Below are 12,743 nucleotides of genomic sequence, written 5' to 3'. Positions count from 1 at the left end.
GGGCACTCTGCACTCCAAAAGCAGCCACGCACCCCTCCGTGAAACATCCCAGCCTCTGCTCTGCGACCAGCCCGTCCCACCTCCATCTCCTCTGCTCCCAGGGCTCTCCCCCCACCTCCCCTTTCCCCAGGATCTGACTCCCTGTTGGGCGCTTTCTGCTGGTTTTCTGCCTACCACCGGCACATCGTGGTCCTGGCGCCGTCGCTGCAGCCGGCGAGATGACAGATCTGGATGGAGATGACTGCACGACAGCACGCAGAGCTCAAACAAACCTGCCTTCAAGGAGAAGCCAGCGTGTCAGGCTGCCTCCCCACTCGCTCTCTCCATCTCCCTCTGATCTGCTGAGACGCACCAGAAGGTTGGCTTTTTATAGCATTGCCCAAAAATGGATTTTTAAAAATATTTTTCAAGTCTGCTCCCTGAAAAAAATATGTCTAAGACTGGAAGGTGATTTTCAGTTTTCTTTTCAAAACATAGAGTCTTCTGAACTCTCCACCCAAGCAGGCAGAGGCTGAGACGACAACTTCTCAGCACCCTTCCAGAAAAGGACTAAAGATCAATGAACGTGTGCTTGGCAGCGTGTCTGTCTTCCTCCGGGCTATTCTGACACTTCCTTGCCCTCAGGACTGCTTCCAGAGCTCAGTTTTTGGGTGCCTGCGGTGCCAGAACCTTGAGGGCAAGTCAGATAAAAAGAAAGGCTCTCGTCTTTCCCAGGAGGACCTAGGGACAAGGTCAGGAGAGACTGTGGCGAACACAGTCCAGAGCCCTGCTCGCAGCACACGGTCTATTTGTCTAACAATATTTTGTTACCATAGCACAGCAAGCTCCCCGAGTGTCAGGGCAGTCCCAGGGAATTCGTGGCTGCCCTGATCCCGAGGCAACACCTCAGGGATGTGCCCATCAACCCAAGGGCTGAGAACTGCACCATTTAAGCACAGCCAACAAACCTGAGCAGTTGTCCCCGAAGAGAGGCGTTTCCTCTCTGCCTTACTGTAGAGAAAAGAAACTTTACAATGAGGTAAGAAAAATGATTAAAAAAAAAAAAAAAAAAGCAATACTTCTTTTTCACAGCAGTGCCTGTGACCCCCCTGTTGGTGGGGTGATTAGCGCCACTCCTGCAAGAACAGAACTGAAAGCGAGCCTTGGGGAACGCCATTTCTCACCTGGACCACCTCTCCATTGGAAGCAATTAAATCTGTGGGGATGGAGACTCTGAAGAAGCGGCCCACCACGGCGGAGCTGTCCGGGATGCCCACCACGGCCGGCACAGTCTCTCGGAGGTCCGAGAGCACCGAGTGCATGGAGGCCTCCAGCTGGTTTTCCCAGTCCCGCACCACTTCTGCCGGCTCGCTGGGCCAGTGGCAGTGAGCCGAGGCCGCCAGCAGCAGCACGGGGAGCAAAGTCCTCCCCAGGACAGGGGGCTGCAGCACGCATCCGACAGTCATTGTGCCCGGCGGCTCTGCTCTGGGGACGGCGCTCAGCCAGGAGGGGCCGCGGGGCTCTGCAGGCACGGCAGCGCAGGCAGGGTCTGCCCCTCCTTCACAGCAGCCTCATCCTAGGGATCCTGGGAACCTGGTTAAAGAAAGGAAACCAAATCAGCACGGGAATTAGGGTAGCCCAGGCAGCCAGCTGATCCACGCAGACCTCCTCGCGGTGGACAGAGGGCTTCCTGCCTCACCACCCTCTTCGTTTCAGCTTTGGGATTTAATTTTAAGAGCTACTGCTACCAGTGAAGGCAGCAGGAGCTTCCCAGCTCTTTTTCTACATACAGCATCTCTAGAGAAATAAATAAGGTCCTTCTGCTTTCCCATACACACAGCCCTGCTGCTCCTGGAGCCGCAGCACCCTGAGGCAGCCATGGGGAAGGAGGTGGCCTTGCCCAGCAAGCTGAAGTCAGGCTGGGGCACAGGATTCGCTTGCTCACCGTGCAGCGTGAAGCCCCCTGGAAACCTCTGATACCCAACACACGACAGATGCTCCTGTTCCTCTGACCCATGCCCTCGGTTTTCCAGCCAGGCCTGCTCTCAGGTCCAGACCTCGGTATTAGTCGGGGTGTTCAGGCTTCGTTTTTGGGGCCAGCAACACCCACCCCAAAATCAGACCCAAGCAAGCCACGCATGCTTAGCGCCAGAGAGCACAAGGGCCTTGGCTCCCCGGGGCCAGGCACTCACACGTCTTCAACCAACCCTTTCCCCCTGGGCTAAGGGAAGCAGCTCTGTCCTCCTAGAGCAAACCCAGTCCCCATCCCGACCACAAAGGGCAAATCCCCGTGGCTCCCAGCCTGCCGAGCTCGTGTTTCCAAGTTTGCCTCTTGCAAGGGCGTGTGAACAGGGTTGCGAGCTGCCCTAGTGGGTAAAGCTCCCATTTGGCAGGCTCCGGGCCCAAGCAGCTAAGGAACTAAGCTGAAAGGCACCACTGATCCTCTGCGGGGCTCTGAGGGTGACGCAGAGCTTGTGCTATTCTGGACATCAGCAAGTCCTCGGGCTCCGAGGCTGCCTCAGAGTTCCTCATCCCTGAAGCCTATCAGGATTAAGTCTCCTCCGTACCCAAACCTAAAAGTGTTCGAGGAGAACATCACGGCAGCACGGCCTCCTCCTGCACAACACCCGAAAAAGAGCACAAAGAGGACCTGCCCTTTGCTTCCCCAGAGCCTGGGCTATGGGCACTGCAACAGTGGCACCTTGTCCATGGGCTACACCTCTCCCGCAGCCTGCTCGTTGGAAAATCCTGCTGGGGAGGGACTGAAAGCAGCCCGTACAGCAAGTACGGGCAGGACCGAAGGCTCACGGCCAGGGGAGGAAGGCGGCAGCGGTGGCTGAAGAATGTGGCTGCTGCGGAGCCAAGATGCTATCAGCGCGGAAACGTCGCTGCCCCGCACGGCCACGCGAAGCCTCCGCTCCCGAGCGGAGGAGAAATGCTGCGTGCCAGCAGAGAGCCAGACACCCGGCGTGCAGCCACACGGAGCTGCGGAGGCACCTGGAGAGGTTTGGCACCACGTCCCGAGGGCAGTGCCAGCCCCTGGCGCACCGCGGCCACGGCGGAACCGCGCGCGAGCACGGCGCAGCCCTGTGTTGTTCAGCCAAGTGACGTGATCTGCCCCAGGGCGCTTCTGCTGCATGGGTAGGAGTATTTGGGCAGAAAGGAGCCGGCTCCTGATCTCTGTGGCAAGCACGAGAGGAAAATGAAGTCATCGCCCCGCTGCAGAAAGAATTACTGGAGCAGGCAACAAGCGCTGCCTGGCTGATCCGCGCCCCTCGGCCAAGCAATTCGGGCACTGGCCGTGAAGATTTAGCCTGACACTTGCAGGTCGCACAGACCGGGTTTCATTTTAGGAACCTACAGAAGAACAGCCACAGGAGGCAGAAGCAAAGCGCACAGGAGCTACAGGAGGAATTCAGTAGCCACTCTTGAAAGAAAAACCAGGAGAACCAAGACAAAATGACACCACCAGGAGAGCCTCTCACCCTCACAGCTCCACCTCACCCCACCACCAGCAGAACAGAAGCGGTGCCAGGCTCACTGTGCGGGCTGGGGCTGAGAGGCAGCGCACGCCAGGCCCAGAGAGCCAGGACAAGGCACCCAGCCACAGCACTGAGGTCCATGGGGAACACTGCTTCAGGACGGGATGACTCCTGTGACACAAGGCTCGTGTCCAGCAGCTGGCACTCTGCTCAGCCAGGCCGGCAGCCGGGAGAGCTGTGAGTCCAGATGCAAGCGCAGAACATGGAGCAAATGCTCCATGAGACCGGGACAAGTACTGGCGGGGACCCGCGTGGCACCTCTGGGAAGTTCAAGAGCCCAAAGCCTTCCACACGGTACTACCCTGGGCAGACTCACTTGTTTGAGACATCTCTGTCATAGGTGGAAAAAGTCGGCTCTTGGGATCATCTTCCAGAGAGTGAATAGAGCTGGAGCTCTTGGAGATCAGAAATGCCAGCGCTCAGCAGAGGTTACCATTTCACACAAGCTTAAGGGCCAAAAATCACATACAGGTAGCGCTCTGCAGTGGTCTCTGCTGCTGATCTATGGAAAGCCTCAGGCTGTCGGGCTCCCTGTCAGCGTACAGGGCAAGGTTAGCCCACCCCAGCTCCTCCGCGCGGCCGAGCGCTCCCTCTCCCAGCAGGATGTGTGCTGCCCAGTTTCACAGAACACAAAGGTTCAGGTTAGTCCTGAATTTCAGGATGTTTAGTTCTGTCTGATCTTCTGAAAGAACCGAGTTTCTCTTTATCCTCCTGCTCCTGTGAGAGCTCTTTCGGTCTCAACTTTGAACCTCCAAAACGTTGGATTGAACATCAAAGTCAGCACCAACATCTGCCCCAGCCTGGCGCACGTGCCAGCGTTGGTGCCTGAGCCCCGCTGCCAAATCCCCGGCCCAGGCGCAGAGCCGGGCCTGCTCCGTGCTGTTGATACGATAGCAAGCTTGATATGATGCTGACTTGTCAAGACAACGCCGGAGCTTGCTCCTTCTCCAGGCACCTCCGAGGCCCACCGGCGTGCCGAGGACACGCACTACTTCATCACTCAGGCACGCAGAAGCGAGCAGACAGCGGGTCGGGCTGAGAGGAGGAGCGAGAGCAGGGCAGAGCAGCCACACACCTCGGGGACCTCGCCTTCTGCCTGCTGTGGAGCCGGGGTCAGCGTCCTGGCAATCACTCGTCCTTGTGGCCAGTTATCCCCCTGCTCCAGCAAGAGCCAGTGCAAGCAATCCCAGTCCAGCGGCGTCTAATCCGAGTGCCCACGTACGCGGTCGCATCAGGGGCTGTGCCATTAATCACTGCCAGCATCTCAGCGCCGCTGAGCCCAGCGCACGGACAGCCCGGGTAGCTGCCTTGCCGTGCTCTGCTCCAGATCAGAAGGTATTTAGGAGAGCGAGGAGGAATCCCACTTACCTCAGCTGCTTATCTAACAGCATCCCCGGCACGGGCAGCACCGGCCGAGCGGCCCCTCTCTCAGGAGAGGAACTCAGACCCGACTGAAGGGAGCCCGGAGCACCTCCCCAAGCCCGAGCTCTTGTCTTTGCACAGATCTCTCCTGCATGTTTCCACAGGAGGATCTCCGGGCAAGCCCCATCGGCGGCCGCGGGGCTGCGTGTCGAGGCAGCGAGCAGGGGGATGATGAAACCCAGAGCCACCGGCCAGACCCACGAGAGGGCACGGGGCTGGGTGTGCACACAGCAGGTGCTGGGGGCTGCTGCTGGCGGAGCCGAGGAGGGGTTTGGGGAGGGGGCAGGAGGGCCACGGAGGCAGCACCGCGGGACCAAGTGGCTCAGGGACACATTTATGCTTATGCTAGCAGAATGTGACCCAGGCTTTGCCAGCTTCAGCCAGCGCTGCGCCCAGGGTGAGTTACGGGAGGGGACACGCAGGAAGGCAGCTGCTTGGGGACATCTGCCATGCACAGGAGGAGCCAACAGCTGGGGCAAGGCAGCAGGCCAAGCAGGGGACGGGACATCACCCTCGGTGTCCCACAAAGCCACAACGAAGTCAAGCAGAGCTGACCAGACACCTGCAGGAGGGCGGCTGCACTCCAAGAGCAGACACCTCTCCAAAAGATAAGCTCGTCTGCACGTTTTGGGCTCAGAGCTGAAATAGCAGCTGTCCTGCACGGCTGTGACCCGAGCAGAACAAAACCACGGGAACTGCCTGCAAACTGTCACTAGCTCCCTGCCTCGAGTCACACGTGCCACCACCAGCTTCCGAAAGCTTGCAGGGCAGGCAGTCACAGCGACTGACACCTCAAAGCAGTTCTTATTCTGCTAGAGTAAGCGCCGAGATGTTTAACTTCCCCATAGCTAAGAGGAAGGCTTCCTGCTGCCCGTCATTACCTTCTGTTTGAGAGCAGACCTGTGCCGCCAGGAAGGAACCATGCACACGGACCTGACCTCGCCAGAAGATCCCATGGACACCTCCCAGCCTTTAAACCCCACTCACAGGGCCCCTGAAAGCCCACGCGTGCTGCTTGTCGTGTGTTTAAGCAGTGCCTTGAAGCCAGGGAGTGCCCACAGCACCTGCTGCCACACCAGACCCGCAGCAGTGACCAGCAGCAGCAGATTTCAGCTGGGCCAGACTCCTTACTCGCTGCTGGGAGCTTGAGCAGCCCCAGTCGATGCCTTCCTCCCACTTCGTTATTCCCAGACAGACAACTCAGATCCTATCTCCAAGTGCGTTCAGTTAAAAGGAAGCTCAGATATTATCTGCCCAAATATTTCGGAGGCCTCCGAGATCATTTTTCCCCTGCGATTAGTAACGCTGCAGTCAGAAGTGCCATTTTCCTGGCTGCTGGCAGCGCACAGACAAATTAGGATAAAAACATCCAGCAACAAGTAGAAGGAGGGAGCTCCGAATACCACCCGAGGAGAGCTCCACTGCGCTGCCCCCGCATCAAGCACCGCTCCCGACCTCAGGAGAAGGGCACTGGGGATCACCAGAGGTACGGGATGGATCCCGCACGAGGAACAACCGCATTGCCCGGGGGGAACTGGGGCTGGGAGCAAGGGGCCAGACCCGAACCGGGCTTGATGGCACGCACTGTGCCCTCGCCAGCAGCTTGGGAAGCTGTGACCGTGATGAATGCTAAATCCCACGTGGGTTAGGAAGAAGGGAGGGAGGGAACAGCTCTATGGAGGGAAGCGTTACCGAAGCACCGCTGCTGGCTCAAGAAGCACTTCGTGACAGACACCAGGACAGCACTCGGGGCGAGGACGACTTGCATTCCTCTCTGGGTATCTTCTCCTGCTGTAATTGGAAAGGGCACACAGGCTAAATATACAGCTGTGACAGGGCAGAGCAAAGGGCCGTTCTTTCTTAAGGGCATTCGGTTTAACCCGTCTTTGACTTTACTCGGGTTTCCACTGCGCAGCCAGCCCCTCAGAAGCGTACGAGTACCTCCTGATTTGGCCTGGAAGGAGCTAAAGAGTATAAAAATCCTCATATTGTGTGTTTAAGGGAATGCAAGTGAAAGCTAGTACCAAAATCCACAGGAAACTAAACCACAGTAGTTAAAAAAAAAAAAAAAAGTTTGGGGTTAAGAGCTCTTTATGCACAACAGCCATAAAAATGCATATTTTGAAGAGAAGCACGACAGGCATGTATACATACATGCATATGAATGCTTTATCCGTTTCCAAGATTTGGTAAAGAAAAAAAGGAAGAACTCAAGACAGCAAGATAAAACAAGTATTTTCACTCTGGATTTCTCTTCTGTAAGGGAAGCTCCACAACTCCAAGCAAACTGAGCAAACTGAAACAAGGCAGCGGCGCTACAGGGGGCATTTCAGCAGAAACCATCCCGCAGGGGCAGGAGGCAGAGCCCGGGCAGGAGAAGCAGCCAGAGGAGCTGGGATCAAAGCCGTGCCCTGGGAAAGCAGAGCAGTTTGCATCAGGCCGGTGCCAGAGCCACCGCTCCGGCAGCATCCTGCTCCCCGTGGCACCAATTGCTGGGAGGAGGTGGGGTTGGAGCACGGCACAGGAGGTTATTTCCACTCAGGTGTAATTCAGGGCTCTCTATAAATGGCTTATGTGGGCCTCCAACTAGTTTACAGGTGAAAGCTGATTTTTCTTTTAAAAAAGATCTGGGTTTTGTAACCAAAAGACAAGTCCTCGAGGGCAATACAACGAGCCCAGGCTGCCTTTCCCTTCCTGAGGCTGTCCCCCAGCCATCCCCACCCAAGCACAAACCATTTCTGGCAAACTAAACTTAGTTTCAAGGCCTGTCTGAGGAAGCGTTTAGAGGATGCTCTGGGAGCTGCAGTCGGGAAGCACACCGGAGCTACCTGAGCCAGGCAGAAGGCACACACCAGCAGGATGCTTGCTAAATGCACGGACTTCAAGGCATTAGAGTATGAGAGTGCATGTCTCACCGGGCAGATTTTTTCCCAGCTAGCACCAAAGGGAACACACGAGAGCAGCTGGTGTGACAGTCACCACGGTGTGTCCTGTCTCTCGGTGTCCTTCACCATCCACCAGTTGTTTTGGATCTAATTCACAGCAGCTAACGACCTTTAACAGAGGTTACCAGCTATGAGGGGCGCAGATTTTTATCTAGGGTGCTCTTTGTGAAGTCATTTTACACCAACGCACCATCATTCCTTCCACCCCATGCTCCAAAAAGGACAAAACCCTTCACGAGCCCAAAACAGTGCTTGAAAAATCCCAGCTGAAACCCAGAGAAATCCTTCCTTCCTAAGCTGCTCTGCTGCGCTTCGCAGGAGATGTTCCCCTCAGATGGAGTTATGAGCGCCAAAACAAATGAGGCTAAAAAGATTTGCATCTCTTGCCTGATTTCTTAATTGAATTAAAGCCTGAGCAGCCCCCCTTATGAGGCTTCAGAGAATCAACACGGAAGAGAAGCGATGAATATCCTAATCAGAGATGAAGCTTCCACTGGACGTTTTCTCTTATTAAGTACTGAAGAGTCTACATGGAAAAGAGAAAGGCCCCGGGGGCTAAGCTCTCTTGTCCAGCGAGGCAAGAAATCTCACTGCAGCTTCTCCTGGCTCGGCCCTCTGACCACATTACACGCGGGGAGAGACACGGAGAGGAGTGAGAGGTCAGCTTAGGTGCATCCTTCTAGCCAAGGACACTCGCCCATCCTCCTGGCCACCCTGCTCTTTTATACCAAAAAGCACGAAGGCCCCTTCTTGCAAATTAGTGAGCAGAAGCTATTAGTGGGGTGAGGGAGACGGGCAGGGCAGTGCTGCAAAATCTTCCTTGGCTTCCTGAGGCTTCAGCCCTGGCGGCACCCCTGAGCCAGGTCTGGGGGCTTGCAGCAGGCTGGCTGCCGAGACCCTGGTGCACATTTCGGCCACGCAGTGACACAGCAGAGTGGGTTTTAATTATCATTATTACTGTACATCACCAGAACAGCCCTGTGCACCATGAAGTGCAGTCAGGCTTCCCCAGGACACGTGGGCACAGCAGCCACCAGGCTTTGCTAATGGTACCGAGGCAGGCACCCGAGCACACGGGAGCACCCGGGAGCGGGCAGCTTGCAGGGGCGAAGGAGCACGCCTGCCTATCCTAGCACGAGGAACAAAGCCCCCCAGTCTGCAGGCACCAAAACCCCTCCTGAGAAGAGAGAACCTCGCTGAGGTTTCATATTCATCAAAACATCGTTTTGCTGAATGGGCTGACGGACAGGCGGCCACATTCCAGGGGTTTATCATCAACTTCTGGGTATTCCACGGAATTCCTCAGATAATGAAATATTTCGAGAGGGTCCTTGGGGGGTGTTTTTTAAGCAACGTAATCTCCCACACGCTGAGGTCACAGCACCAGGCAAGGGCTGGAAGGCAAAGCTCGAGTCCCCTCCACGCCAGGAGCCTGACTGCCGGGCACAAACCCTGCTGCTGGAGGGACATAAAGCAGGAGCAGCTGATATTAGGTGGACACGTGGAGCACGGCAAGCCACGCCAGCAAAAAGAGTTTTCAGCACTTCAGTGACATCTGCAGCATCATTTATGTCCTCTGTGGCAGTGTAACTAAGGACTAGCACATTCTGTTTAGAAACATCGCGCTGCTCCATCAGTTTCGGCACCCCACCCTGCAACCTCAAGCCAAGGCATTAAGATGTAACTTCATGGAGTTGCTCGGCCCTGATTTATTACTCAGCTAGCAAGACTGCCTCAGCTCCTCATTTAACTACATTTACCAGCGAGCCATTTATGCAGAGCAGCCAGGGCACCAGCTGCGGACTCGTAACTTTCGATGCTTCTCATGAAAACCGTTCTACACACTGCTCGGCACAACGCGGTGCGAGCCAACTTAACCAGCAGGCACAACGTGGAAAAGCTGCAAAACGAAGCAGCGCTGCTCCCAGGCCACAGAGGCAGAGAGAGCTGCTGCAGGAGGAGTTAACTCCCTGAAGGCCTTCACAGAAACCTCTCCAGTCCACGCCAGCAGGTCCAAAAGCTGCAGACCGAAGGCACAGGCTCACAGGACCTGGCTTAGCAGCTCCAGCCCTTTCTCTGCTGCTCCTGTGCAGGAGGAGTGATTTAAATGAAAACAGCAGAGATTAGCACCTTAAAGAAAAGGAGACACTAAGTCTGCATCACCTTCATGCAGCATTAATGCCACTTGCAGCTCTATTTGCTCATTTGTTTACCTGCACTCTGCAATTCAGAAATACCCCTGGCTGCTTTCGCTGTGGCTGCCGGGGACTGGGGGAGCCCTCCAGCAGGGAGCTCCGGCTGCCCTCCACACCCTGCTCTGGTATTGGGAAGTCAAGAGCCAAATTAAATTATTTCAAGGCCGGACCGCTCGCCCAGCCCCTCTGTGAGAAGTACCGGAGGGATTTAGGTGTCTTTTTAAACACCCCCAACCTGCCCCATCTGCACATCCCGCTGCTGCCAGCGCCCAGACCTCACGGGCCAGAAAGGCCAAAGGGCTGCACAAACCTGCTTGCCGGAGGAAAGCCTGGTTTTAATGCAATTTCTGACAAATTCCAGCTTCAATCAAGTCCAAGCTTTCATTTGGCAGCACATACACTTAGTGTGCTGTCCTGGAGAGCCCGACGGATACCTGAGAAAACAGGAGCAGGCCGACGTGCCCAGCCACCTGACAAGCTGCTTAAAGCAGGGACCCAAGGTGAAGGCAGAGAGCTTGCAGGAAAAAGGGGAGGCAGAGACAGCAGCAGCAAGAACAAGAGAAGGAAAGGGAATGTTTTTTCTCCCCTCAGGAGCCGGAGTCCTCACGGAGCAGATCTGCACCTGACAGCAGGCTGCCAGGTTCTGCCACTGCAGAAAATCCGGTCCTTTCTCCCCGCAGCCCAGATCTACCCATTATGAGTGGGAAATGAGATTTGCACGTTTTTTTTGAGAAGAAACGAACTGTGCTGTATTTCAAATTGCATTTGTCTTATCTCGAGTTGCGACTGCAGCTTTTGTTCGGACCCCAGGGACGGCAGCTCCCCGTGTGACGCGGCAGCTGGCTGCAGGGGACCCCGGCACGGGCTCAGGTCGGCACGAGGATGGGAAAAGGGCAACAGAGAGGGCAACGGCTGTGTCCTCGTCCTGACCCGAGCAGATTAAAACACGGATTTAAGATGCAGAGAGAAAAAAATTGAATGAGACAACGGGACAGATCATGTGCTGCCTTCCTTCCTGGCGTAAAGCAGGGAAGTGAATCACGGGGTAACTCACCTGCTCAGGCTGCAGGAATCCCAGGAATGGGGGCAAAGTCATTAAAGCACCAGTGTTTGCCCTGGGAAAACAGAGTTGGATGCCATTCTGAGGAAACGAGGAGAATTAAACCTGCACTCACCTGTGTTTTTTTACCAGCTCGTGCCTCTGCAAGCCAAGCACTGACTTTTCTGGCTCACCATATGAGCTTTAGATACCCCAAAACCCCTCTGCCCTCCACACCTGCGTTCCTCAGCCACATCAGGCATACCGAGGCTCTCATCCTTCGCAAAGGCAGCGCCTCTGTGCCCTGCCTCCATCCCTCCCAGCAGAGCCCTTAACCTGGCTGAGGGACCCCATTACCAAAACGATGCCCAAATCCCAGTAATTCTCTTCAGAGGGCACCCTGTCCCCAGCGCACCGCACACCCTGCTCCTCACTGCTCACACCTCCCCGTTCCTAGGGCTTACAACCACATAAAGCCGAAAAACTTCCCAGAAAAACTCGACGGCTCATTGCTGTCACACGGCACAGGTAAACACAAACAGTTTAGAGAACATAAGGGCGGCACGAAGAGATGCTCAAGCACCACAGGAAAAAACGCAGCCTTGGAGCTGCCGAGAGGCTGTTAAGCTCTGGAGGTGCGTGCAGCCTGCCTTCATTTTATAATGCTGCAGCAGATGCGGGGAAACAATTAAACTGCTTATCGCAGTATGGCCCATTCAGCTTCCAGAGCAGAGAGCAATTCCAATCCCCAGGTGGCAAACACAGCAATTAGGTACCCAATTACCTGCACCAAAGCTTCTCTTTGCTTATGTTATCTCACTTCAGTGGTTATATAGCAGTTCCTTGGCTTGCTGTCACTGACTGAGGGTTCAGGGAAGACCTGTAAGGTCCCAGGAGGTCTGGCCAGGCCTGCAGGACCACGCCGAGCCACGTGGACGATGCAGAACGACCCCGTTCTGACTTCCCAGTCATTCAGCGTGACTGGTTGCAAAGCCTGGCCACGATTTCTACTTTTTCACCTGGAAGGAGTATAGACTCAGCAAAATAACCAAAACTAAGGAATTGTTTATAGGGCGGCCAGGATGAGCCTCCAGCTTCCCCAAAGCCCACCTCCAAAGAGGGAATCAGGACTGGTACTCGAGCCTTTTCTAGGTTTAATACAGAAAAATGTGTTCTAGCAGCTTAGCCCACATTTTAAAAGCAGAGAAAATGACCCAGCTTACCAGCTGCAGTCCCCACACACTCCTGCCCCTGACCAGGGCAGGACACCACCGTGCTCTGCCCGCACCACAGCCTGGCCAGGACGCCCTGACCGGCAGCGTGAGGGTTTTGGGTAAGGCAGGCGATGGTTTCGGGTAAGGCAGCTCGTTCCCAGCCCCCCCAAGCACGCTGCTCTCCCAGCCCCACAGCCCCTTCCTGCTGGACAGGCCAGACCCCCACTCACCTACCTGGTGCTTTCCAAGGAGAGGCACAGAACAGAGCAGGAAAATGCTACAGGAGTTAGTAAGTGCTATAAAGACTGAGAAAGATGCAGTTTGGGGACTTCTTGTCCCCAACAAGCTCACTTGTCCTCCAAAGGCCTCCAGCACCCTTCTGCAGCAAAGCGCAGAGCAAACAAAAC

At 55.6% G+C, this 12,743-nt stretch overlaps 1 protein-coding gene across 5 annotated transcripts in view; it reads right to left on the bottom strand.

The window, feature by feature from the left end:
* Positions 1–12,743, bottom strand: part of DAG1 (dystroglycan 1) — a 39,091-nt gene that overhangs the window by 11,721 nt on the left and 14,627 nt on the right. For 4 of the 5 annotated variants that reach the window (XM_082767932.1, XM_082767933.1, XM_082767935.1 and 1 more), the window contains one exon: positions 1,164–1,572. In XM_082767932.1, the coding sequence (XP_082624058.1) occupies positions 1,164–1,445 (282 nt within the window). In that variant the 5' untranslated portion in view covers positions 1,446–1,572. Of the gene's footprint in view, positions 1–1,163; positions 1,573–6,635; positions 6,735–12,743 lie in introns of all 5 variants that reach the window. The other variant, XM_082767934.1, reaches the window with a different exon arrangement.

This window comes from Aythya marila, assembly GCF_965140915.1.
Source record: "Aythya marila genome assembly, chromosome: 10".
Classification (NCBI taxonomy): domain Eukaryota; kingdom Metazoa; phylum Chordata; class Aves; order Anseriformes; family Anatidae; genus Aythya; species Aythya marila.
This window is presented reverse-complemented; position numbering and strand designations above follow the sequence as displayed.